Genomic DNA, 23,374 nt, shown 5'->3' on the forward strand with positions numbered 1-23,374 from the left:
AATCTTTCAAATATATACACAAATTTCAGAGTTTCTTAGTATTTGGATCATCCCCTTTTTGCTTTAATGACCGTGTGCACTTGAGCTGGCATGGACTCCACAAGTTTGTGGAGACCTTATGAGCCATTTTAGATCAAATCCATCGGAATGTCGTCTGAACACATGCTTCACTAGAAGAGATAAGACATGACGAAGATCTGAGCTTTTGTACAAAGCAGTTAACATGCTCAATAACACAAAATATTTTAAAATTCAAAAACCTTGTGTTTATATACAAATTTAAATATTTTTTTTTTTTTGACATGCCAGATTTTCAATCTGGTCTCAAACATTTGGACCCCATTGTATGTTCGCCATTTATGAAAGGAGTCTCCAGAGTTAGTGCTTTCGGTCATGGACAGAGTTTGTGGTTTCTCAGTAACATGACAATCTGCATTTTTTGTCTTCAAGAGAGGAGAAAGAAAGAAAATAAGTGATAACAGAAACTAATATCTAATAACTAATATCTTGTCCTGTGAACATTCCACAATATTAAATGTAATAATAAACAGTTAAAAACATTATATGCTGTTCATTAATAAATCAAAAACAGCAAATGTTTGCAACATGCTGTTACTGGAAAATAATCAACGTTGGGCTGGTTACAGCTGGTTGCTTTTTGTGAGGTTGCATCCCACCACCCATTGTGTGATTAATTTCCTATAAGAGCAGACCTCTTATAGTATTTAATTCATTTTATTATATTATATACAATAACTCTGTTCTATATTCTTGCATTGACTTGTTACGTGAAATGTGAATTGAAATGTTTTCCTCGCCTTTTTTTTTTTCCATATTCCAATATAAAAATTTATAAAGCAATTTCTAAAAAATAAACCTGAGTGAATTCATTAAACTTGACACAACCATTAGACAGGAAGAAACTGCCAAATATCCTATAGCTGCACTGTAAAATGTGAACGAGGTCACTTTACAATGAACATCCCTCAAACCAGTCTTAAAAGAAATGCAACAAAGTGACTCCTAAAACACAAATATGATGGAAATCTGTACCTTAATCAATGTATATGTGCCGTTGTTATATCGTGTGTGTGTGTGTGTGTGTGTGTGTGTGTGTGTGTGTGTGTATGTCTCACCAGTGAGACAGGGGTTCTCAGTGACTGTGTTGGGGGTGGAGAGAGCTGCTCTAGGCCCCGCCTCTTCAGACGAGCCTGCCGTCGCCATAGGAACAGGTGTCCGAATGAGGTCATCCACACAGGTCTCCAGCAGGTCTGCCACGTCAGCCATGCTGGGTAGGAGAGTGAGTAAGGCATATGAGAACCAACCTAATGTTGACGTGGCTCAGGGTTCACTGTGACACAGGCAACAGATCCAGCTTACCTGTTTAAAAAGCAATGATCCATCATACTGAGCTCAGCTTGCTTTCAAACAGCTAAGAGAGTACAGCAACTGGTGCTTGGCAAGGATCAAACAACATAAACTAAAAAAAAAAAAATTCATATTTAGTCTTAGAAATATTGTCCTTAAAAAGGGACAGCATGGAAGGTTTTGTTCAACGTTGAAGCATTTAAGTGTTCCCTGTTTACTGATGGAAAGGGACCTCCAACACACCACCACAAAATTAGCTGGGTAAAGCTAATATTTCACATTGACTAGACACAGCCTTGCCGTACTAAGCATGTATGTTGCACCAAATTGTGAGAAAGCCTTAAAAATAAATGTATTATATACATTTTATACAGTATGTTATGGTTATATGTTTTGGTATAAAATTATCACAGTCCTACAATGTACATTTTACAATGCTGATAACGTGATGAGCACAAAAATGGTAAAGCACAAAGAGCTCTGCCACAAGACAAATTAAACCACTTATAAGGATCTGAGCGACTCTGACAAGCGCCAAATTGTGATGGCTAGAGTACTGGGTCAGAGCATCTCCAAAACAGCAGGTCTTGTGGGGTGTTCTCAGTGTGCAGTGGTTAGTATCTACCAAAAATGGTCCAAGGAAGGACAACTAGTGACCTGGTGACAGAGTCATGGATGCCCAAGGCTCACTGATGTGCGTGCAGAGCAAAGGCTAGCCCGTCTCTTCAGATCCCACAGAAGAGCTATGGCAGCACAAATTGCTGAAAAGGTTAATGCTGGCTATTATAGAAAGGTCAGAACACACAGTGCATCACAGCTAGCTGCGTATGGGGGCTGCATAGCTGCAGACCAGACAGAGTGCCCATATGGACCCCTGTCCACCACCGAAAGAACCTACAATGGGCAAATGAGCATCAGAACTGGAACATGAAGCAATGGAAGGAAGTAACCTGTTCTGACGAATCACGTTTTCTTTTACATCACGTGAAAGGCCGAGTGCCTGTGCGTCGCTTACCGGGCGCCAGGCATCAGTAAGGGCATCACTAAGGGAAGAAGGCAAGCTGGCGGAGAAAGTGTTATGCTCTAGGCAATGTTCTGCTGGGAAACCTTGGGTCCTGGCTCTCATGTGAATGTTATTTTGACACGTACCACCTACCTAAACATTGTTGCAGTCCAAGTACACCCCTCCATAGCAACAGCATCCGCTAATGGCAGTGGCCTCTTTCATCAGGGTAATAAAACCTGCCAGACTGCAATAATTGTTCAGGAATGGTTGAAGCAACATGAAAGATTTCAAGGTGTTGACCTGACCTCTAAATTCCCCAGCTCTCAATCTGAACGAGCATCTGTGGGTTTTGCTCGACAAACAAGTCAGACCCATGTATGCCCCACCTCACAACTTACAAGACTTGAAGGATCAGTTGCTAACACCTTCAGAGGTCTTGTGGAGTCCATGCCTCGACGGGTCAGAACTATTTTGGCAGCACAAGTGGGACCTACATAATATCAGGCAGGTGGTTTTAATGTTATGGTTGATGGGTGAATATAGGTATTACTTTACTTATTAAAAAATAGCTGGAGTAACTGGAGAATTGCTAAAAACAAGTGATGCTAAAATGTAGTTCTTTCTTTAAAACACTGTACGTGAGTTCATTGTACATTTCCTTGCAACTTGAAAGCAAACAGGTGGGTTGTAAGCTGTGGAATTATTTGATTTTCCTTTACTTCTTCTTATGCTTAAAATCGGTTTTATTCTCTTTATGATGATTCTTATTATTTGTGAGTGTATTCTGTACCATGGTGTTCTGACCTGACCTGTCTCGTTAGAAGATAAGTAGATTGAATGTATGCAAGGAGACTGATAAAGTGTTACACATAGTCATGCAATCATAGAATGAACATGTTACTGCATAAACTTACCTAAAACTTGTTCTATATTAAGTATGCTTTCACATGTGTAGTCAGACAGGAAGGGAATTGCGCAACAAGGCTGAAACAACTCAGACTACTCTCCTCTATTTCATCATCTGAAGAATTTTCTGTGAATAAACTTGTCTTCAGATTTATCCTTACCCCCTTCACATTAGACTGAAGTGTTATTTTAGTGTAAAAGACAACAAAGCAATAATCAGAGATGCCCCATTGCATTTCAGCGACATGATCTATAGTAATCATATATCAGGCAAAATGATTTTTCAGCATTGCAGTTCTCCCCAGCATAAAACCAATTTATAAGCTTCAAACTAATTTCTTGTGTGTGTAAAAACTTTGGGTGTCAGTCAGCTCTGTGTGCACGGCCGGCTTTTCACTATGTACGATCAGTTTCATTCAGACGCTGTGCCAGAAAATACAGGTGAGAGTTAATTAAACAGAATGAAATCTTTAACAGAAAACTCAGTGAAACTGGAGGAAAAGCTTGTGTATGGGGGAGAAAGTTTCCATTGCACCACTGCATTGCCCTCTGGACATCATAAAATGCTCACATTTACCATTTATTTTCTTTTGCAAATTAAAAAGAATGTGTCAAAATATTACACGAAAATGGATAACGTCCATCATTTCTTCTTTATGAAAAGCAGATGCTTAAAAATAAATACAAATAACAAAAGTAATCAAATAAAATGACAACCTTATTATGAGTATTATTGTGTTATATTGTGATGCATCGTAATCATCTGGATAGTGGATATATTCATTCCCTAAGGGTCATGATTTTTTAAATACAAATCTGCTTGTCATCAGTAAACACTACAAACAGTTCATTAAAACAAGATTACATAAAACTTTGTGATATTCTATTGCATAAGGCTGTCCAAGAACAAATCTGATTAAGATTGGATCTTGACAAGATAGATACCACATCGCACTACACTCACTCAATAAAAGCCATAGCATCGCTCACTTCTTTGACAGAACAATCCAAACCACCAGGGTTATCTGATGCAAGTGCATGCCTGACCGACCACATGCAGACAGACAAACACAGTGGTAATGGAATTACAGTAGCCTCCTCTTCAGACTGACACAACAGAAAGCATTCCAGTTCAGTCCCTACCTGCAGCGCTGTGCTTGGAGTAATGCAAAGGGGGAATAAAAGCCAGTCAGATTCCAAATATTTCAGCTTCTCCCCCTCGATTTCTCCCTAATTAGGTAAATCGCATGTTTTCAAACTGCTGCTCATGCTGCATCACAGGGCAGGGTAACACACTCGGAGGAAAGTGCTATCTGCCCTCTTCCACATACATGAGCTCACAGATGCACATGATTCACCACTGTTGCTGTGACTGACCAGGGATTGCTGTGGCATTGTGTGGATTCAAACTCACATGCTCACATTTAGATTTACTTGGATTAAGAACTATACAGAGTTACCAAACAGTACAGTCTTTATAGTACACTCACTAAACCCAAGGTTCAATTAAGCTTATGTAATAAGCTTAATTGTTATGTAAGCTCCCACCCACACCTCCAAGAAAACAAAATGTGCACCCAAAACCTGGAGGAACAGCTTTTTTATTGCCAGTTACTTCAAATGTTTTCAAGACAAGTGGAATAGCAAGATCCTTTGGTCAGTTTTAAAATAAAATAGTGGTAATTAGTAGAGCTGCATAGACTTTTAAAAGCATAAAGAACAAAACCAAAAGTGGTTTAAAACCAAAAATATACTACTACAATTGTACAGAGACAGATAAACTGAAATGTAAAAAATGTATGTGTGTGTGTGTGTGTGTGTATATATATATATATATATATATAAGAAACTCCTACTTTAACATTTAAGTCAAGATAAGATGCTCCCTAAACATTCTAAAATACAACTGTCAGGTAAGGAAACCAGTTGGGTCTTGTAACAGTGAGGTGTGGATGAGAATGAACAGGACTCTCCACAGCTGGCTCCTGGAAATCAGCTGCTCATCATCACAGCCGCTCTGGCTAGACTGAAGGGAGGGTGGACACCAGGTTTCAGGAAGTGGTCAAGCTCAGGTAGGTTCTTTCAAACAGCAGGTCCTTCATTCCAACACACACACACTGGGTTTCAGAGCGATGCAGGGACGGGCGGGGAAGAGGAGGATTCCTAGGCAGATGGGTCAGGGCCAAGTCATCATGCTGGTGGCCTGAGTGGGAGGGATTTTAGAGGAGGTAAAAGGAGAAGATTGGAATGTTGAAGAGTCGAGGGAGTGTTTGTAGAAAACAGGAGTAAGGACAGATAACACAGGAGGAGGAAATCTGGAAAGACTTTTGAGCAAGCAAGGGCACTTTAAAATAATTGCTGACTGGTAAGGAGCTGGCATTTAGCTATGCCTTTCCTAACTTTTACCAGCTTATCTGTGGAGAATGCTTTTGCTTTGAGAAGCCTTTTAGCAATCTGCAGGTCTCCTGCTGCATTACACCAATACACACTGGCCCTTCATGGCCTGCAGGATATAAAACTAATGTTCTGAATAAGAGCTTGAGGACATGGCTGAACGATCTAAATGAAATGAACAACCTGTGTGTTGCAGCATTAAAGCTCTGACACTGAACAGATTCTTTTCCTTATCAGGGAAATGAACTAATCAATCTCAGCACAAAGAGGGTATATTTAATACATACTTGGCTTCAGTTAAATGATGCCTGGCTGAACATGTTTTCAGTATCAATAACGTGGCCACGGCTAAAGTCTTAATTCGTACTCAACAGTTCGGGCCAAAAGAGGTCAAGAGAAAATGAAACAGATGAGAAAGCCATAAAAGATTACTTTACAAAAGAGAGAGTGAAGATATAAATACAAAAATGACCAAAACAAGGCACTTTAGAGCAAAAATAAATAAATAATTCAACATAAATACAGCTGAAAGCCATTTACTTACAGGATTGATAAGGTTAGTTTAGCATGCATGATTGATTAATGTTCACAGTGCATGCAAGTTACATTCTCATATATAGAGATCAGAAGAGGGAAATGTTAGCACAGACACCTCAACACTTAACTGTCCTTTACAGTAAATTTTCAGCAAAAGTCTCTTCACTGACCCAGCCAGGTCTACCAACTACGAGATTATCTTATGCTACCTCACACAGAGGAGTAAATTAGTTACATAAGAGAGCTGACTTAATTTCCGAGTAAACAAAAGGACATAGGTCAGAATAGCAGTGTTCTGCTTCATTACAAAACTGTCACATATGTGACAATGTATAGAAAACGTCAATTAAATGACTCAGTGCTGAGCCTTAGTCCTTATTGTGTTTGAATGTATATCAAATAGCGTATTACATTATAAATGATCAATATATTAACCAAAGTCCATATAACCCAGCCCTAATGATGAGTAAAAGAGGACAGCTAAAAGTATGCGGATACCTGACCATCACCCCCTATATGTGGTTCTTCCCCAAACTGTGGCCATGAAGTTGCACACAATTGTATATAATGTACATGAATTCTATAGCTTTACAATTTCCCTTCACTGGAACCAAGAGGTCCAAACCTGTTCCAGCATGACAATGCAAGATCCATATAAACATGGTTTGCCAAGGAGTTGAGTCTGCACATGGATGAACTGGAATCAGTCTTCTCCGCTGTTCATCCAAAATTATTTAAAGCTGCTGGAAGTAAGATTATGGAACTGTGCCCTGTGTAGTAGAAAACTACTATTGGAACAATATGTTCTCCACTCTGAATATTAGTCTCACGCCTATGAGTACACATATTCAGACAGAATTCTTGGCTGTATCCCAAACTGCTTCATGTGCAAGCAGTGGTATGTGTTAATAGTAAGGACACCAATGGTGCATGGATAGTCTGTCTAATGCAGTAATATGTACTAAAGTATGAGTAACTATGGACATGCACGGGTATTTGAATGCTTAAATGGGTATTTAAGTCGGTCATAACCCAAATACAGTGAGGCACTGTGTCTTGGTGGGCAAATTAGAGGTGCGCACTGCTACTAAAAAAAAAACCAAACAAACAAAAAAAAAACCTCTGGAACGGGTGGTGTTTGCTTTCGAGCAGGCGGGAGCAGACAGTCCGATTTGAAGTTCAAGGACCAGAATAGAGATAATTTTGCATTTCCAAAAAAACATTTCATACAACTCCATTAAATATCTTCAATGCAAAGCAATTATTTGTATAATATATCTTTATTACTTAAGGAGGAATGTTTAATTGCAGGGGAAAATGATAATTGCACCACATTAAATACAATGTTCTGCACTGTAAAATCAGGCAGAAGAGACATCACAATTTGGGTTGCAGTTCAAGTGTTCATGACTTGGTCCTCAGAATCAGTGTTACAGTCTGTCCCAGTTACTGAGTCAAGTAAAATACTAAAATTCTCATTAGCTCTGCGTCAGAGACAGCTTTGCACCTCTCAGACACTTTCAGACACAAATTAATCCACTAACTCTAGCTAGCTATCTAAAATACAACACAGGGAACAGAAACATCACCTCTGGTCACTTCTGAGGAGTGTATTTTTATCTGTATTCTCTGTTTATTTTGTTATTTAGTCTGTGTATTTTCTTCTCCAGTCTAGGAAACATGTTAGGCGCAAGAGGGATTGTGTCAGTATGTTAGCCAAAACACAGAGCAATAAATACAAGTTACACACTAAGGGCAAGCAGACTCAATGGATGACTCACTCTTGCCAAATATAACAGAGTTTGAAGGACAAAAATACAATGAAACCTGTTAGTCACTAGCCTGCTGGTGTCTAAAAAGGAAAATCTTCATCAGTCCTGACTCCTTTTTCATAAGTATTGGACTCATAAATAAATATTGGACTCTTTCACTCCCTTTTGACTTGTTTACACGCTTGCCCCCCCCCCGATTGACCGCAACTGCCGTCAGTCACTCTGTAGTCAAACGTCTGTTGTTCCTGAAGTTGGCGTGATTATGTTGACGTATCAGAGGATTACGTGCAAATTTCACACCAATGCTAACATGACTTACAGGAGTAATATTACAGTGGTCTTTGTCACCCAACTCAATAATCATGCATTAAAATAATAATAATAATAATAAATTCCACTGATGCTGACTGTGGCATGGCTGTTGGTGTACTGGCAACTGGACTAGTTTTAGTATTTCAGAAACTGGGATTTGCATGCACAACAGGCTAGATTTTCTCAGAATGGTTGAAGACCAAAAAAAAAAAAAAAAAAAAAAAAATCCAGTGAGCAGCAGTCCTTTATGGCTACAATTTATCCATCTTATAATGGCTTCTTCCAGCATGATAACGCACCACGTCACAAAGAACAAGTCATCTCATACTGGTTCCATGAACAGGACAAGATGTTCAGTCCAGTCACCAGATATGAATCCCAGGATGTGCTTGAACAGGAGATTCACAGCATGAATGCGTAGCTGACGAACCTTGACGAGCCTTGAAATTCATGGCATATTGTGGTGGTGGCTTGCTTCTTACCCGACAGGACAATTATATCAAGTGACAGGGGATCCACATCTACTCCACATAGGAAAGCTCATGCTGAGTTCTGTTCTGTTCTCCCTCTATACACGATCTCTCAGTGTGGTCATATCCTCATATCAGATTTTATACCCCTGCTATGCTGAGGACATCCTCTCCTTTCCTCACTTTGACACACGGCATGTCTAGGAGGCATCCTGTCATGGATGGTAGCTCACCAGCTGCAAGTAAATTCCAGGAAGACTGAGCAACTGTACATCCCAGGAGATGCATCCCCAAGTCAAGATCTTATGATCTCTCTGGACAATATTCAGATCATGCAGCCTCAAGGCAGTTCTGGACATTCTTCTTGCCTCACATGGCTGAACTGACTTGGTCATGCAAGTTTCTCTTTTACAACATCAGGAGGATCCAGCCTTTTGTCCACAAAGGTCACTCTGTTACTTGTTCAGTCCCTTGTTATCTCGAGATTGGACGATTGGACTATTGCACCTCACCTGTGCATCATCAGACCATTGCACCTGATCCATGATGCAGCTGCATGACTTGCTCCCCCTTCTGTGTTCTCCCACACTACCATATTGCTACTCTCCCTTCACTGGCTTCCTGTAGCTGCCTACATCAAAGTTAAAACACTGATGCTTGCCTATACATCAAAAACTGACCACCACGAACCTTAAAACACTTACCGCACCCTGGTCTGCACCACGCTTCCCCTCTGAGCCTCCAGAATCACTGGGGTCTCAAGATACAAATCAAGACTTTCCAGTCCTGGGACCTAGGTGGTGGAATGAACTTCCCTGACTGTCCAAACAGCTGAGTCACTGGCATTCTTCAAACAAAGACTTAAAGACCTACCTCTTGATCATGCACTTGATTGAATACTTCAATTAAAAATTAAATTGACAGTCGTGTGTTAATTTTCATGGTGTACTAATCTCCAAAAGGGTTTTTAGCTTGATGATATTCTTAGTTCCTGACCTTGTCCTGAGATAGAGACTACAACGCACTTGTGGATAAAGGTATCTGCTAAACGCTGTGAATGAAAATGTCCTACCTAGCATTAGTATGGTGTACCAAATAAAGTGGATGGTGTGTGTAATGTCTGACACCAAGTTATTAATGTTAAAGTGTTTCATTCTTCTTATTTATATATGCAGAATTTGACTCTTCATATACGCAATATACAGAGCAAGCGCCTGAGATCTAACTCAATAATTCAGTAGGTGATTAATTGCAACTAAAAACTCAAACAGGAAAAGGACAATAACTGCCAAGAATCTGTCAAAGAAAATGAGTGAAGCCCATAAAACTATACCAGTTAAATCTGACTGCGAAAACACAATTATCTTCTTAACGATGGAAATAGCTGGGTTTTTTTGTTTTTGTTTTTTTAAGATCTACAGTTCTGGCCTATCATGTTTTAATGGGCTGCAGTTAATAGCAGCCCTACATTAATCAAACCTTAAGCTGGAATGATATTGATCTTTTTGTGGTGGTTTTAGTCTTACTATGTTAAGAGCAACTCCCCTATGGCTATTTGTCAAGCACCCTATTCTTTTAAGTAGGTTAACAAGAGATCTGAAACCAGGGTAAAGAAGAATTTTGATTTGATCAGAAAGAACCCAAGGCTTGCGAGAGACAGGAAAAAGAAGAGCGGATCAAATCAGAGTCATATTATCCTTTAGAGTTCTGCTCATCAAACAATCAAACAAATTGGCCATGTCCACTGATTGAATTGATTGCCAAAGCATAACAAGAGAGTGCAGTGCTGAACCCAAGTCAATCAGGAAAGCCCGTACAAATTATTATTATTTTTTTTAAATCAACTGATCCATACACCCAGAGCTTTAGAACTAAAAAGAGTACATACCTCACCTTATGAAAAGGCCATTTCAGAACATCAGACTAGAACAATACAAGTAAAAAACAAAAACAAAACACACCAGGATTTTTCTTAAAAAAAAAAAAAAAGGAGTCAAAGGATCAAACTTTCATAACAGAGAAAAACATATCCACACTTATTTCAGTCTCTCTCTCTCTCTCTCTCTCACACACACACACCCCTTATGCAACTGTATAACCTCATATATTTTTAATATTCCAGGATGTTTCAAGCAAAGCTCCTCATAGCACAGAGATCATTCAAACAGCCTCAGGAGACACAAAACTGAATGAGGAAAAAAGAGGAAAATGAGAGTGAGCAGGAAGATGTGAGGTCTCAGCACAGCAATGGTCCAATCCAGAGCAGTAGCAGCTGCTTTCCCCATGCCAAAGCAAAGTCAAGCACTCAAAGTCAAACAATCAGTCCCAAGCCACCCACTACTACTGCACCATCACCACCATCAAACTCTAGTTTCACTCACACACACACACACACACACACACACACACACACACACACACACACACACACACACACACACACGAGTGTGGCACCATCTGAATGCAAGTAGCTCTGGGAGCACAATTAAAAGTTAGCTGGCATTATTCGATTATAACTGCAAGCAGCTCACCTCCTCTTCCCTGATTGGCTGCCACCAGGACTCTTAGGGAGAGCCTCTATGGTCAGTGGACCCTGCACTAAGGGTTGACTGGAGACCGGGGACACTGAAGGCCATGCAGACTGAGACTGGACATACTGTGCAGGAGAAAGGAAAGATCACAAAATCACATACGAGATTCAACAAAAAAAAAATCAACAAAACATGGACAACAGCGAGAGTGTGAAGCTTCAACAAAGAAAGACAGCTAGCACATGGAAATCTTTCTGTACCAGCTTGTAATACAAGATAAAATGAAAACAATTAACCCATGAACCAAATCAACCTTATTTTAAATTTTGCCCCCAAGACAAGCACATCAACAAAGCAACCATATAGCTAAAACTTTGATTAAGGGGTTGTTCAAAACTTTTCGGAACACTGCAGTCACACGTTCTTATACAGCGCTGCTGAATTCTCGATTCTGATTGGCTGTGAGGGATTCTGAGGTGTGATTATTTTTCAGTAGTTCCAGTCAGGTCTTGACCGCATTACAGTGCCATATCACTTCGCCGAGTTAACTGAACTAACGGAAAAGTTAGCCTACTGTCCACCACAGCACACAGAGCTAACAGCAAACAAAATGAGAGAACATTTCGATTTTTTCCAGAAATATGTAAGGGATAATTGATGATTGTATGATTAGAAAAATAATGTGCATCCGAAATGGTAATGTGGCCACGAGGCGAAGCGGAGGTTTGAGCCATTGATATGCAGTTACTGGAGAGAGAGCGAGAAAGCAAGAAAAAAAGAAAGACAGAGTGCAAGAGAACATGTGTGAATGCAGTCATGAGACTCAAAGTCAATGAACAAGTATCAATATTTATTTGTTGTATTTTCTGCAGTGATCAACAAAAACCAGTAGGCCTAATCGATATTTATTTATTTGTTATATTTTTATATAATCAGCATGAAACAAACAAAAACAAAAAAATCTCTCTCTCTCTCTCTCTCTCTCTAATAACTGCGTATCAGTGGCTCAAGCCTGCGTTACTAGCTCTAAAATGACGTTGTGGAATTAACAACGGAGGATTGAGATAATATGCATAATAAATTAGTTACACACACACACGAGCGTTTTAAAGCACAAAAACCTGACAAATGTCTTAAAATAAAACATATGAACAATGTGGTGAGGTGTGGTACTATAGTGCATTATTTTCAAATAATTCAAGAGCCCGTCATCAATTATTCCTTACTTATATTAAGTAGTGATACACCAAAAGAAAAAATCTTGGCCAAAACCAAATTTCAAGACACACTGGGCTGAAAGTTTATTTTCCACAATAGACTAAATTAAGCACATTTATAAATACAAAAGTTGCAGTGATATATATATATATATATATATATATATTTTTTTTTTTACAGCACACTGCATATGATGCTAGTTATATAAATTAAACAAAAAAGGGTACCTTATGTAATACATTCACACATTTGAGGTATGTGTCAGCTAGCAGTACAAAACAAGTGTCATAAATGCAATCAGATTGGGGTTGCCAGATTGAACATTAAACCTATTAAAGGGGCTCCGACTCAATCTCACAACAACATACAAGCTACTAGTGTACAAGAGAGAAAATGTTTTCTTTCTCATTGTGACTGAAATTTATCTGAAAAATTAAACCAAAATTATTTGGTTTATCTCTATTTTTATTTTCACTCTTTCAGCCAAAATCAAAAAGTGTCATTTTTTTAGTGCATGTTCATGGAACGAGGTTACACTATATAGTATAAACATTCACAAAGGAAATTTCAAGCTATCACACTGAACACCACTTCAACAATGAGGGCAACGTGAAGTAAATGTAGTACCTTTGACTCTTGACGGGAACTTACTCCATTATTCTGGCTCCTGGAGAGAGGAGAGGAGAGGAGAGAGAGAGAGAGAGAGAGAGAGAGAGAGAGAAAGAGAGAGAGATTACGCATGTTATTCTGACTGATGAGACATTTCATGAAGTAGTGTTGAGTGCTTGACACCGACCTTTTGATTGGGTAACGCAATAGCAGACATACACACACTACCCGGTCCGAGTCATTCACAATAATAACACACTATTGCTCTTCAGTACAAAGCCACAATCTTACATTTCATGCCACCAGGATCAGTATTGTAAGGGAAAACATCCTGTACTTTTTGTCCCCGCGAGAGATTACATTAGGATTTATTATTTACTCAATGATTCACCAATACCTTGCCTAGCTTTGTTAGTTATAACCATGAAAAAAGGCTGTAAACGATTTAAGCAAGTCCTTCCTGTCAATGTTTGCCCCTGTGAGTCAGTAGAATAGTAAAACAGGGCTTAGTGAGTATCCTTAGTAAGAGCTCATGCCTCAGGAATGTGAAGGTTGCATCTATTTTCCATGATGAACAGCTCACACTTGTAGCAAATGTACTAACTCTCCTAAAGCAATATGAATTGCAAACATAGTAAAGACATTTTTTTTTATATCATACACCTCAACTGAAACTTTACGGAGAGACTAAACATGCAGGATCTCTCTCTCTCTCTCTCTCTCTCACACACCCACACCACGATGACTGTTTCTTTTTACTGATTCCCATACACTGACCCCAGTTTAACCTACAATTCGAAACCCCTGCAAATGTGATAATACAGTCTAAACCAATCAATCTCATATTGCGGTCCTGCAACCACACACACACACACACACACACACACACACACACACACACACACACACACACACACACACACACACACACACACACACACACGATTCATGCACAGCAGGCTATGAGTCATCACAGCTGATCAACTACACTGAATAAAAACTGGAACTAAAGTACTTACTCTGGGGATTTGGGAACAACGGGACCTGTAAAAAGATAGAACAACCAAAATCATTATACCAAGATCAAGTATTTATACTTAATTTTAAGTAACATCGAAAAAAAAAAAAATGTAACCAGTTTCTCAATTTTCACCTCTGTTCTGCATAGTCCTTCGGGAGTAGCGGCGGCTGGGCCGTCTCTCAAACATAGCCGACCGCCGAATTTTGTTTGTCTTCGTGGTCTGGTATTCTGTCTTTCCGCTTCCAAACAACAACAAATAAGTGAATTAAAGAGACAAGATGCTGATTGAAAGAATGAATATTTTTATGGAGGTACATTTACCCCACAGGCAAATAAATAGAAATATAAAGCAGAGGGAGGGGAGAGTGACGTGAGAGTTCTCCCAGGGAGGTTTAACTGGAGAATGTCAGAGCGTTAGGCTGGCAGCTGGAGATAAGATACAATTCAACAGGTAACACACACACACACACACACACACACACACACACACACACACACACTCACACGGGGCTGAGAAAACAGTCTGCCTAATTCCTAGCTGTCTAATTACAATCTTGCATACATTGTTGTTAATAATGGACTTATTGTTGTTAATTGTGGGAGAGACATCACTGCGAACTGTAACGGCTCTGAAAATAAGAACAACTCTACTTCTAAATAAATAAATGACGAATAAAATGTGAGTGACATGTTTCTGACACTGCCATACATCATGGGATCTGCTCTGAGACTGATCTCCAACACTGGGCAGCACTACGTAGCTAATGAATCAAACTGTTTTGCTAGTGTAGCAAACTGTTCAGGTCAATGAGATGCAGGTCATTTCTGTGCTTTTGGAGACTTGAGCAACACTCTAATCCAACTGCTATGTGCGCTTCGGTACCTGTATCTGAAACGGGAACCCATGCGGATGAAGGTTGAGCGGGAGGATCCCTTCTGGACAGGGCCACGAAGCCTGAAGAAAGCATGATGCTCCACTGCACACTTCCATAAGTGCTTACAGGCCTTGGGATGGTCCATGCGAAATACAAACGTGTGCTCCTGCTCTTTGCCCTGTTGGAGGGAGAGAAGGAGAGGGGGGAGAGGGAGAGAGAGACAAAAATAGCAGAGAATTCAGTCCTGTTGAAAGATGAAGGATAAATAGAACAGTAGGACAGTTCCCTTTACTCAGCAGAATATTCAACCATTCATCATATTCAATAGACTCAATAAAGAAATCAATAATAAATCAAATGGCGTGCATTAAGAAATTTCCCTCAACTAAGATTTATAGGGTTAAAATGCAAGTTAAAAAAAGTTTTCTTCCTTCTAAGATTAAAAGGTCTGCCACCCACTGAGGCACCACAGGCAAGGGTATAGGGATGGACTTTATCAATTTATTTACTTAAGGTTAAAAAAGTAGCTTATACTGAGAAGTAGTTTAAAAAGAATGGGTGTTTATACAGAAAGACTTCATGTTAGTAGAGCTACTGACTAGGGGAAATTTATATTCATAATGTAACTGTTGTACAGCCATCCATTCTCTGTACCGCTTATGTTACACACGGTTGTGGGAAGCCTGGAGATAGTCCCAGGGGACTCGGGACACAAGACGGGGTGCCAACCCATCGCAGAGCACAACTGCACTCTCAGTCACACACTTCTGACAACTTGGAAATACCTCTCAGCCTACAATGCATGTATTTGAACCGGGGGAGGAAACCGAAGTACCCGGAGGAAACCCCTGGCGCATGCAGGGCGGAGGCGGGAATCGAACCCCAAACCCCAGTGCAAGGCAAATGTGCGAACTACTAACTCTCTAATTGTTTTGCAATAAAACAGATTTCAGAAATTATGGCATGAAAAGGTATTTCTGCATCTTTGCTCCTCAGTAAGGGACTGAATCTTGCTGATATGAAAATCAAAAATAATTGAGGAGTCAATTACGCTGCCAAGATTATAAGTCGTGTAACCTGAACTCAAACAAATGTGAATAGGTACACTATATGGCAAAAGTATGTGGACACCTGACTATCACACCTATATGTGGTTTGTCCGCAAAAAAAGTTGAAAGCACAACTGTATAGAATGTCTTTGCATGCTGTAATATTACAATTTCTCTTCACTGAACTAAGAAGCCCTAACCTGTTCCAGCATGACAATGTTCACAAAGCGAGCTCCATGAAGACATGGTGTGCCAAGGTTGGAGTAGAAGAACTTGAGTGACCTGCACAGATCCCTGACCTCAACCCCACTGAACACCTCTGGGATGAACTGGAGTAGTCTCAGGGTTGTAAAGAGAAGTGTTCCATGAGGACTGCAATGGGGAGGCACAACTCTTTCTAACAATTTATCAGTGAAGGGGAGTTGTTTTAATCCGTTAGATACAAGCCAAATTTCTTAAGAAACTGGGACGAACGTATCCGTCTTTAAAGAGCAAGAAGCAAGAGAGGAACAAAAAAGTGAGGGCAGCATGCTCGCAGAACGTAGAGTAAAATTTTGTTTCGTTAACTCAATGATCAATGAGTAGGGGAGTGTAAAATCTGTAAGAGAATGAACAAGGTTCAGCTGTGTTGAACGGGAAAGAGAAATCGCATAAGTAGGGAGCACTGAAAGATCTCCATGTCAGCATGCAGTCAGTACATGACATAACGCATAGCAATAGCAAGATTTTAGAAGGAGAACAAGTTTAAAATGAGTCTTGTGTTCAACTGGCCTTGTATATCAAGAGCACTGTAGTTGAACAGAGCCTCATGTTAGTTGAGTAGCACCAGGAACTTTGAACAGAAACAGAAAAAGGATGTGGACAAACAAATTTAAGATTGTAGTAGTGTACAGAAATTGTTGGTTGGAGTAGGCAGAGTTTTCCAACCGCATTCAAGATGACTATGATCAGAAATAGCAATCTGTCAACCAGATAATAATACAGCAGTAGACAATACAAAGACTGGAGTAATTAGTTCATTGAGATCCATTAAAAATTCCATCCATTAAAATCTTTTGTGATTAATGCAACAGAAAAGCATTTGCGAGTTTGAATCCTGACGATGTCACTATCTGTGGCCAGGAGTCCAGGAGAGCAAAAAACTGACCGTGTTCTGTGGGTGGGAGGGGTGGTATACCTTCCCTGTCAGTCACAGCAACACTAGCCAACTGTCAGGAGCTCTGTGAGCTCATGCATACAGAAGGCAGTAGATAGCGCTTTTTCCTATGCAGATTTGTCCCAAATATGATGAGCAGCAGTTCTAAGAGATGCAGTTGGGTGGCTTCGTGTGTCTCAGAATAAGCACATGTTAGCCTTTGCACTCTCCAGTTGATAGTAATCACATGACAGGGCATAGCTGGCTGGTGGATGGTAATAAGCCATGACCAAATTAAGGAGAAAATGTAAGATATGATTAAAAATTAAATAAATAAAAGGGGGGGGGGGGGGGGGGGGGCAGTGACAGATTCACTAAGAACTTACACGTTCTTATAGGCGGGATCATAAAATATTTATATGAATATGAAAAACCACGAAAAACTAGAGGCCCACCAATATTGACGAATCTGGGGGTAGGACAGAACAGTCCAAGATGAGAGGAACACTGATGTTCTCACTCAATCTAATATCTGTGAAATTCACTTGTTCATTGTGTACCTGTAGCTACATTTCACAGCAGTGCAGTAGCATTTTTAACTCTTTACTCCAGCAGTCCAACATGGAGCTGAGGCACAAAGAGAATCCCGCAGTAATCTAATAGGCTACTGCACTCATAAACGTGGTCTTGTAATCACTAGATGTCATTATTAAGATTAATTATTGCCTACTGTAATACCATCATGGTATAACATTAACTGGACATGACTGTACCCATGACCATGTGATGAGAAAAACACTCCACCCCCCCCCATTACATTTTACACTATTTATTTCAATATTTAATTACATGCTAACGGAGTTTTATGCATATGGTGGCATAGAGACAGGCTTGCTGTTTCTTTACTCTTAATGTCTCACATTAACAGAGCTTAAATCACAATGGCTTGAGTTAAGATAGTGCTTATGTGTGGTAGAGAGTCTCTCAGGACCTGTCTGGTGATGGACAGCTCTTTATGTTCGCAGCTCCAGTGCTTTATGGAGTACCAAGTGCTCCAGATGCCAGACATGCCTGAGGGAGGGCAATGGTTAATTAACTCCTGCTGGAGACGAGCCAACCTCAGTCAGGCATCACTCCACTGAGGAGCAGTGGTGTAACATAATACACACACACACAAAAAAAAACCTATAACCTGTAGGATATACTGTACATCACTAATCTACTACATTCAAAAGATTAAGTTTGGATGTATTCTTTATATTTTCATTTTGTAATTTAATGTGGCTCTTTACAAAATTAAAGGAAGCCTGCCTTCCAGAATGGGTGCAGCACCAATATTGTAGGTATCCAAACACACAACCCTACCATCAAGCACACATGCCTTTTTATATAAGCAACCAGTATTGATTTAACATGGGCTTCTTATCAATCTTTTAGTAAAGTTGTGTGTAAAACAACTTTTTTACAAACACTGATTTTCTTCGTACTAGCATGCGTCTCTTGACCGCCCGTAAAGTACACAAGCGTGTTCCGACATGGCACATTTGCATTAGATGACGCCCACAAATCTCCATAAAAGATTTGTGACAGCTGGGAGCATGGAATGAACGATCGGTGTAAAGGCAGACGTGGAAGTTATTTTGAGTTACTTCCATGGCAATAAAAATTTTAAATGATAATAATAACAAAAAGCATGCGCTAAATCTTCTATAAGCGGCTCTGGAGAAGGGCGTCTGCGATATGCTTTAAATGTAAGGAAAAATAAGCAATTTAATCATGACAGTATAATCCTTATATAAAAGTGGAATAATCCATGCAAATTATATGATCTGAACTTGATCAAGTCAAGGTTTACATTAGTCAGTGTTCTTTTATTAAATCAGGAGCACAAGTAGGATACAAACGATTTTCCGAATCTGGATTTTCATAAATACCACATTTCTTGTGTAACCACTCGTATGAATGATTTATGAATAAATAAATTCATACCCAGCTTGATAAACGAGGCCCAATGGGCTCTCCAGAGAACTGAGCACCCTTAACCTCTTTAAAATTCCACTGCTGATTTATACAGCAGTAATTATAGACAACGCTGAAATACTGTTCAGAATTATGATTTGTATATCCACAAGTTTAACAACAACAACAACTACTACTACTTGTGGTTGCCACTGAATTCTGCAAACTGATCCTGAAATGGTCCTTAAAAAAAACTGCAGAATATCTGCTTATTCCCTTGTGCTGACAGAAACAGACAGCACAGGAAGCCATAAAGACTCTTCTAAACAGCACTGCATTTCATCATATGAGGGAGTGAAAGATGATAAATTGGACAGCATGTAGGTATGAGCAGCACTGAATTACACACACACACCAGACTCGGAGCTGAAGACATGGTAATCATGCCAGGCAGACAGGATAAATGGGAGCATTATCTAATCTGAGAGGTTGGAAAGAACATTCTGTTTTCTGGTGTCCTGCATTACCTGTTCGTCGTCCTCCACCACCACCAGGGTCAGCTTGCTCTTTTTGAAATCTAACCGTGTGATCTTGGGCCTGAGGAAGGCGAGAAACATATGCACACGATGCAGAAAACATGTACACAAAAAATGCTTGGCGGGGCGGGGCGGGGGGGGCAAACAAACTAAAAAACACCAACACTGCAGATCTGACTACTCCATTACAATCGTCTTACCAAAAGAACAGGCCGATCTTGGTTTCGCCCTCAAATACGAGCACTCCAGTGGGTGTCAGTCCCAAACTGTATTCATTTCCGTCTCTGGCCTGGAGGTAGAATAAACAAAACTTGCTGGATACACACAGATTTGGAAGAGCCACACTTGAAATTGTGGGTTTTTTTTTGCAATTCTATACCCACATTTCTGAGGAACACGTCATGCTTACCTTAACCATATGCATGTCAACCCCATACATCTCCAGCCACTTGGCCTTGTTCAGGTAGTTTATCTCAGCCTGTGCAGGCATCTGGCCCCTGGAAGATAGTGAGATTCGGTAGAGGAACTTTGTCACAGTTATCTAGGGACTTACAGAGGCTTTCAGCCTGACTGACCCTATAACTCAGTATGAAGTGATACTGAATCATGTTCATTTGAAAGGAAGCATTTAAACAGGATACCGGTGATTTAAGGACAGACTAGCTTAATCAGAAGCAAATATGTGTTGCAGCCTGGGAAAACTCTTCACATGGTGAAATATTCTACTGTGTATAGTTCTGAAAACTACAGACATTCCTGAACTTTCCCTTTGGCATGTACAGTATCTCAAAAAGATGTTCTAGCGTTTTAAAGAGAAAACTGCAGAGAAAGCTGAACTCCACAGAACTCAACTTGATCAAAGCATGACATTCATTAGCTCACTTAGCCAGCAAGGTTTTACATTTATTAGGTAGACTGTATTTACTTCTGCATTTGTTAAACTGGTTCCTTATACACCCCAATCGATAGAATAGACTGACTGGAAATGAAAAGAAAAAAAAAGAAAGGGAAAAAGAAAGAAAGAAAAAAAAAACATTCCCACTTCATTTTGGTGAAATATATTTATGAAAATATAGTCTTAGTGTTCAAATACACTATTAGGCCAAAGGTATGTGGACACCTGAGCATCACACCTACTGTTCATGCGAGTCTTCCATAAACACCAGTCTGGGAGCACACAATTGTATAGGATGTCTCTGAATCCTGTAGCATTTCAATTTCCCTTCACTGGAACTAAGGGACCTCACTAATGCTCTTGTGTGAAAATAGAAATCCCCACAGCTATGCTCCAAAATCTAGTAGAAAGCCTTCCCAGAAGACTTGAGGTTCATTTAACAGCAAAGAGGGGAATAAATCTGGAATGCAATGTTCAATAAGCACATGAGTGTGGTGGTCAGGGGTCCACATACTTTTTGGACATATGGTGTATGTTATGGGCACATAAACCCAGATTGTTCATCCTTTTTTGCTGTTTGTGAGAATTCGGTCACAGTGACTTGCAAAGGCTTTTCCCCAGACCACTATTTGTTAAATCCCTTATGCACTAGACTTTAACAATCATCTCTTATAATTAGGGCTGGGTGATGTATCAATATAATATCGATATTATGATAAATGTTTACACAATACACTTCTCTGAGATACTGTTGGTATGGTGATTTTTTAAAAATAAATTAAATTAAATTGTACTGAATGGATGCTGTTAATTAGATTTTTTTTTTAAACTTCTTTATCGTTGTAGGCATTAAAGAAAAGTATCATCAAAGTCAGTTTAACAGTTTTTGTTTATTTTACTACTGTTTTGCGGACAGTTTTTAGCTAAATTATATATCATGATAAACAGTGTGTACCATAGAAATGTCCTCAGCTATCGTGATATGATATATTTGTTATATCGCTCAGCCCTACTTATAACATTATATGCAAAAGTAGAGGATTTAACTATAAATGACAAACATAGGGCTGAATACCTAGGCACACAACACAATTAGATTTAAATTCTTAAAGCAACGATTCAATAGTTGACGATTATTGAATTGTTGCCTTTTAAAACGGTGGTTGAAATGAATGTGTTGCATGCAGTATGTAGCAACGCACCCAGCGGGATCCATCAGGACCGTCCACATCTTGTGTAGATTACACACTACTGCATCTGGCATGAGTGGTCATAACTCACACCCAAAGCAGCAGGGTTAACAGTTCCCCATGAGAACAGACAGGGAAGATACAGACATAATCCAAGGTGATAGCCTATGGATGACATCCAAGCTTCCTTCACCTGCTTCCCATTTCCTGTCTTGATGCCGCTGTCCATTTGTTTTACACAGTGAACTCTGCCACAGTTACCTGCACTCTTTCCAGGCGTTGTAGATGGCCACCTCCATCTCTTCTGTCTGCTCCGGGACAAAGCGGAACTCTGACACAAGGTCAAGGCCATGCTCTGCAGGGTCACAATCGCCCAACTCAGCTGAGAGGGGTCAAGAGGTTAAATGTTAATAACTGAGTGCTCACTGGAGCTGGACAGTCACTTGTTTGACTTGTAGATTATAGAGAATTGGCACCAAAAAAATGCCCATCATAAGTAAGGAATAAAACACTTTGTGGCGTGGAGTTATAGGGAAATAATCAAATCGATTATGGGGTGGCGTGATGCAGCCTGATGTAAAGCGGAGTTACTGATACTACACCAAAGTTTATTATTTTCCAATGAATAGATTCAGTTATGGTGTACAGTATAGTCTGAAGAGATTTATGATCAAGAAAAATGTCATGCAATAGCTTTTTACATTTTACTGCAGGTGTATAAAATCTATTTGCTTCTAAAAATCCTACAATAAACAGTGATTTTGGACAACCAGAGTATAGTGTGTGAATAAAGAGTACGGTGCTGGATGAAGAGTTGGGTTCTGGATTATGGGGCCTTTCTTCCCAACGCTGCCCTAACAAGCTGGCAAACAAAGAGGTAGACGAAGGTTAGGAGAGCGAGAAAACGAGTGATTCAGAGAGGGACCAAAAAAAACAAAAAACAAACAACAAAAAAAAAAAGATATATGCAATATGCATACATATGCAATGCAAATTTCATCCTATATAATGATGTATTTATTCCCCAAATCTAAATCTGTTGAGTCTCTTAAAGACATTCCTCAGTAGATCTCACTGGCCTTGTTCAGTATTTAATCCACAGTAATGACATGTCTACCCTGCTGTTCTCCATTAGCAGGAATCTACAAATGTGCAATATCTTTTCCAAGTGTGGTTTCTAAGTGTGCATTTCCCCACTGGCCAGCAAAAGCAGAATAAGGCAGAGGAAGGGAAAAGGGAGGGTCTGTTGAGCTTGCTCTGATCCGTGTACACAGCTTCCAGTGCCAGTGAGGACACTCCTACACTGCATATTAAAGAAGATTAAAGAAGCCACATGCTCTGTTCCCACATAGATCGCACTCTGAGGAACAAAGGCTTGGCACATGAGCTGCGATTTAAAAAAAAAAGAAGAAGAAGAAAAAAAAAAAGAGCTGATATGGAGGGAACTTTGCATTCTAAAACACCCAAGGGTTACACTATGACTACCTGCAGATCAAGTCTGAATGTGTCTTTCACAGTGATGTTGGTTGGTGAATGAGACCTTTTAGCTGTACTCATGTTTGATGCACATAAATCAAAGAGGGCTTTGACT

The 23,374-nt window shown here is 39.7% G+C and overlaps 1 protein-coding gene across 10 annotated transcripts in view; it reads right to left on the reverse strand.

The window, feature by feature from the left end:
• The window catches only part of epb41l5 (erythrocyte membrane protein band 4.1 like 5), a 58,605-nt gene that overhangs the window by 14,447 nt on the left and 20,784 nt on the right, over window positions 1-23,374 (reverse strand). For all 10 annotated transcript variants that reach the window (XR_008396551.1, XR_008396550.1, XM_017469298.3 and 7 more), the window contains exons 8-17: window positions 22,045-22,165; window positions 20,108-20,195; window positions 19,899-19,987; window positions 19,690-19,759; window positions 15,028-15,197; window positions 14,277-14,383; window positions 14,143-14,167; window positions 13,142-13,181; window positions 11,297-11,421; window positions 1,137-1,288 (exon numbers count right to left, since the gene is read on the reverse strand). Coding sequence is in view for 8 of the 10 variants with exons in the window: in XM_017469298.3 (XP_017324787.1) it covers window positions 1,137-1,288; window positions 11,297-11,421; window positions 13,142-13,181; window positions 14,143-14,167; window positions 14,277-14,383; window positions 15,028-15,197; window positions 19,690-19,759; window positions 19,899-19,987; window positions 20,108-20,195; window positions 22,045-22,165 (987 nt within the window). In the remaining 2 variants the exon portion in view is untranslated. The remainder of the gene's footprint in view (window positions 1-1,136; window positions 1,289-11,296; window positions 11,422-13,141; window positions 13,182-14,142; window positions 14,168-14,276; window positions 14,384-15,027; window positions 15,198-19,689; window positions 19,760-19,898; window positions 19,988-20,107; window positions 20,196-22,044; window positions 22,166-23,374) is intronic.

The sequence above is a fragment of the Ictalurus punctatus genome, chromosome 6 (assembly GCF_001660625.3).
Source record: "Ictalurus punctatus breed USDA103 chromosome 6, Coco_2.0, whole genome shotgun sequence".
Classification (NCBI taxonomy): Eukaryota; Metazoa; Chordata; class Actinopteri; order Siluriformes; family Ictaluridae; genus Ictalurus; species Ictalurus punctatus.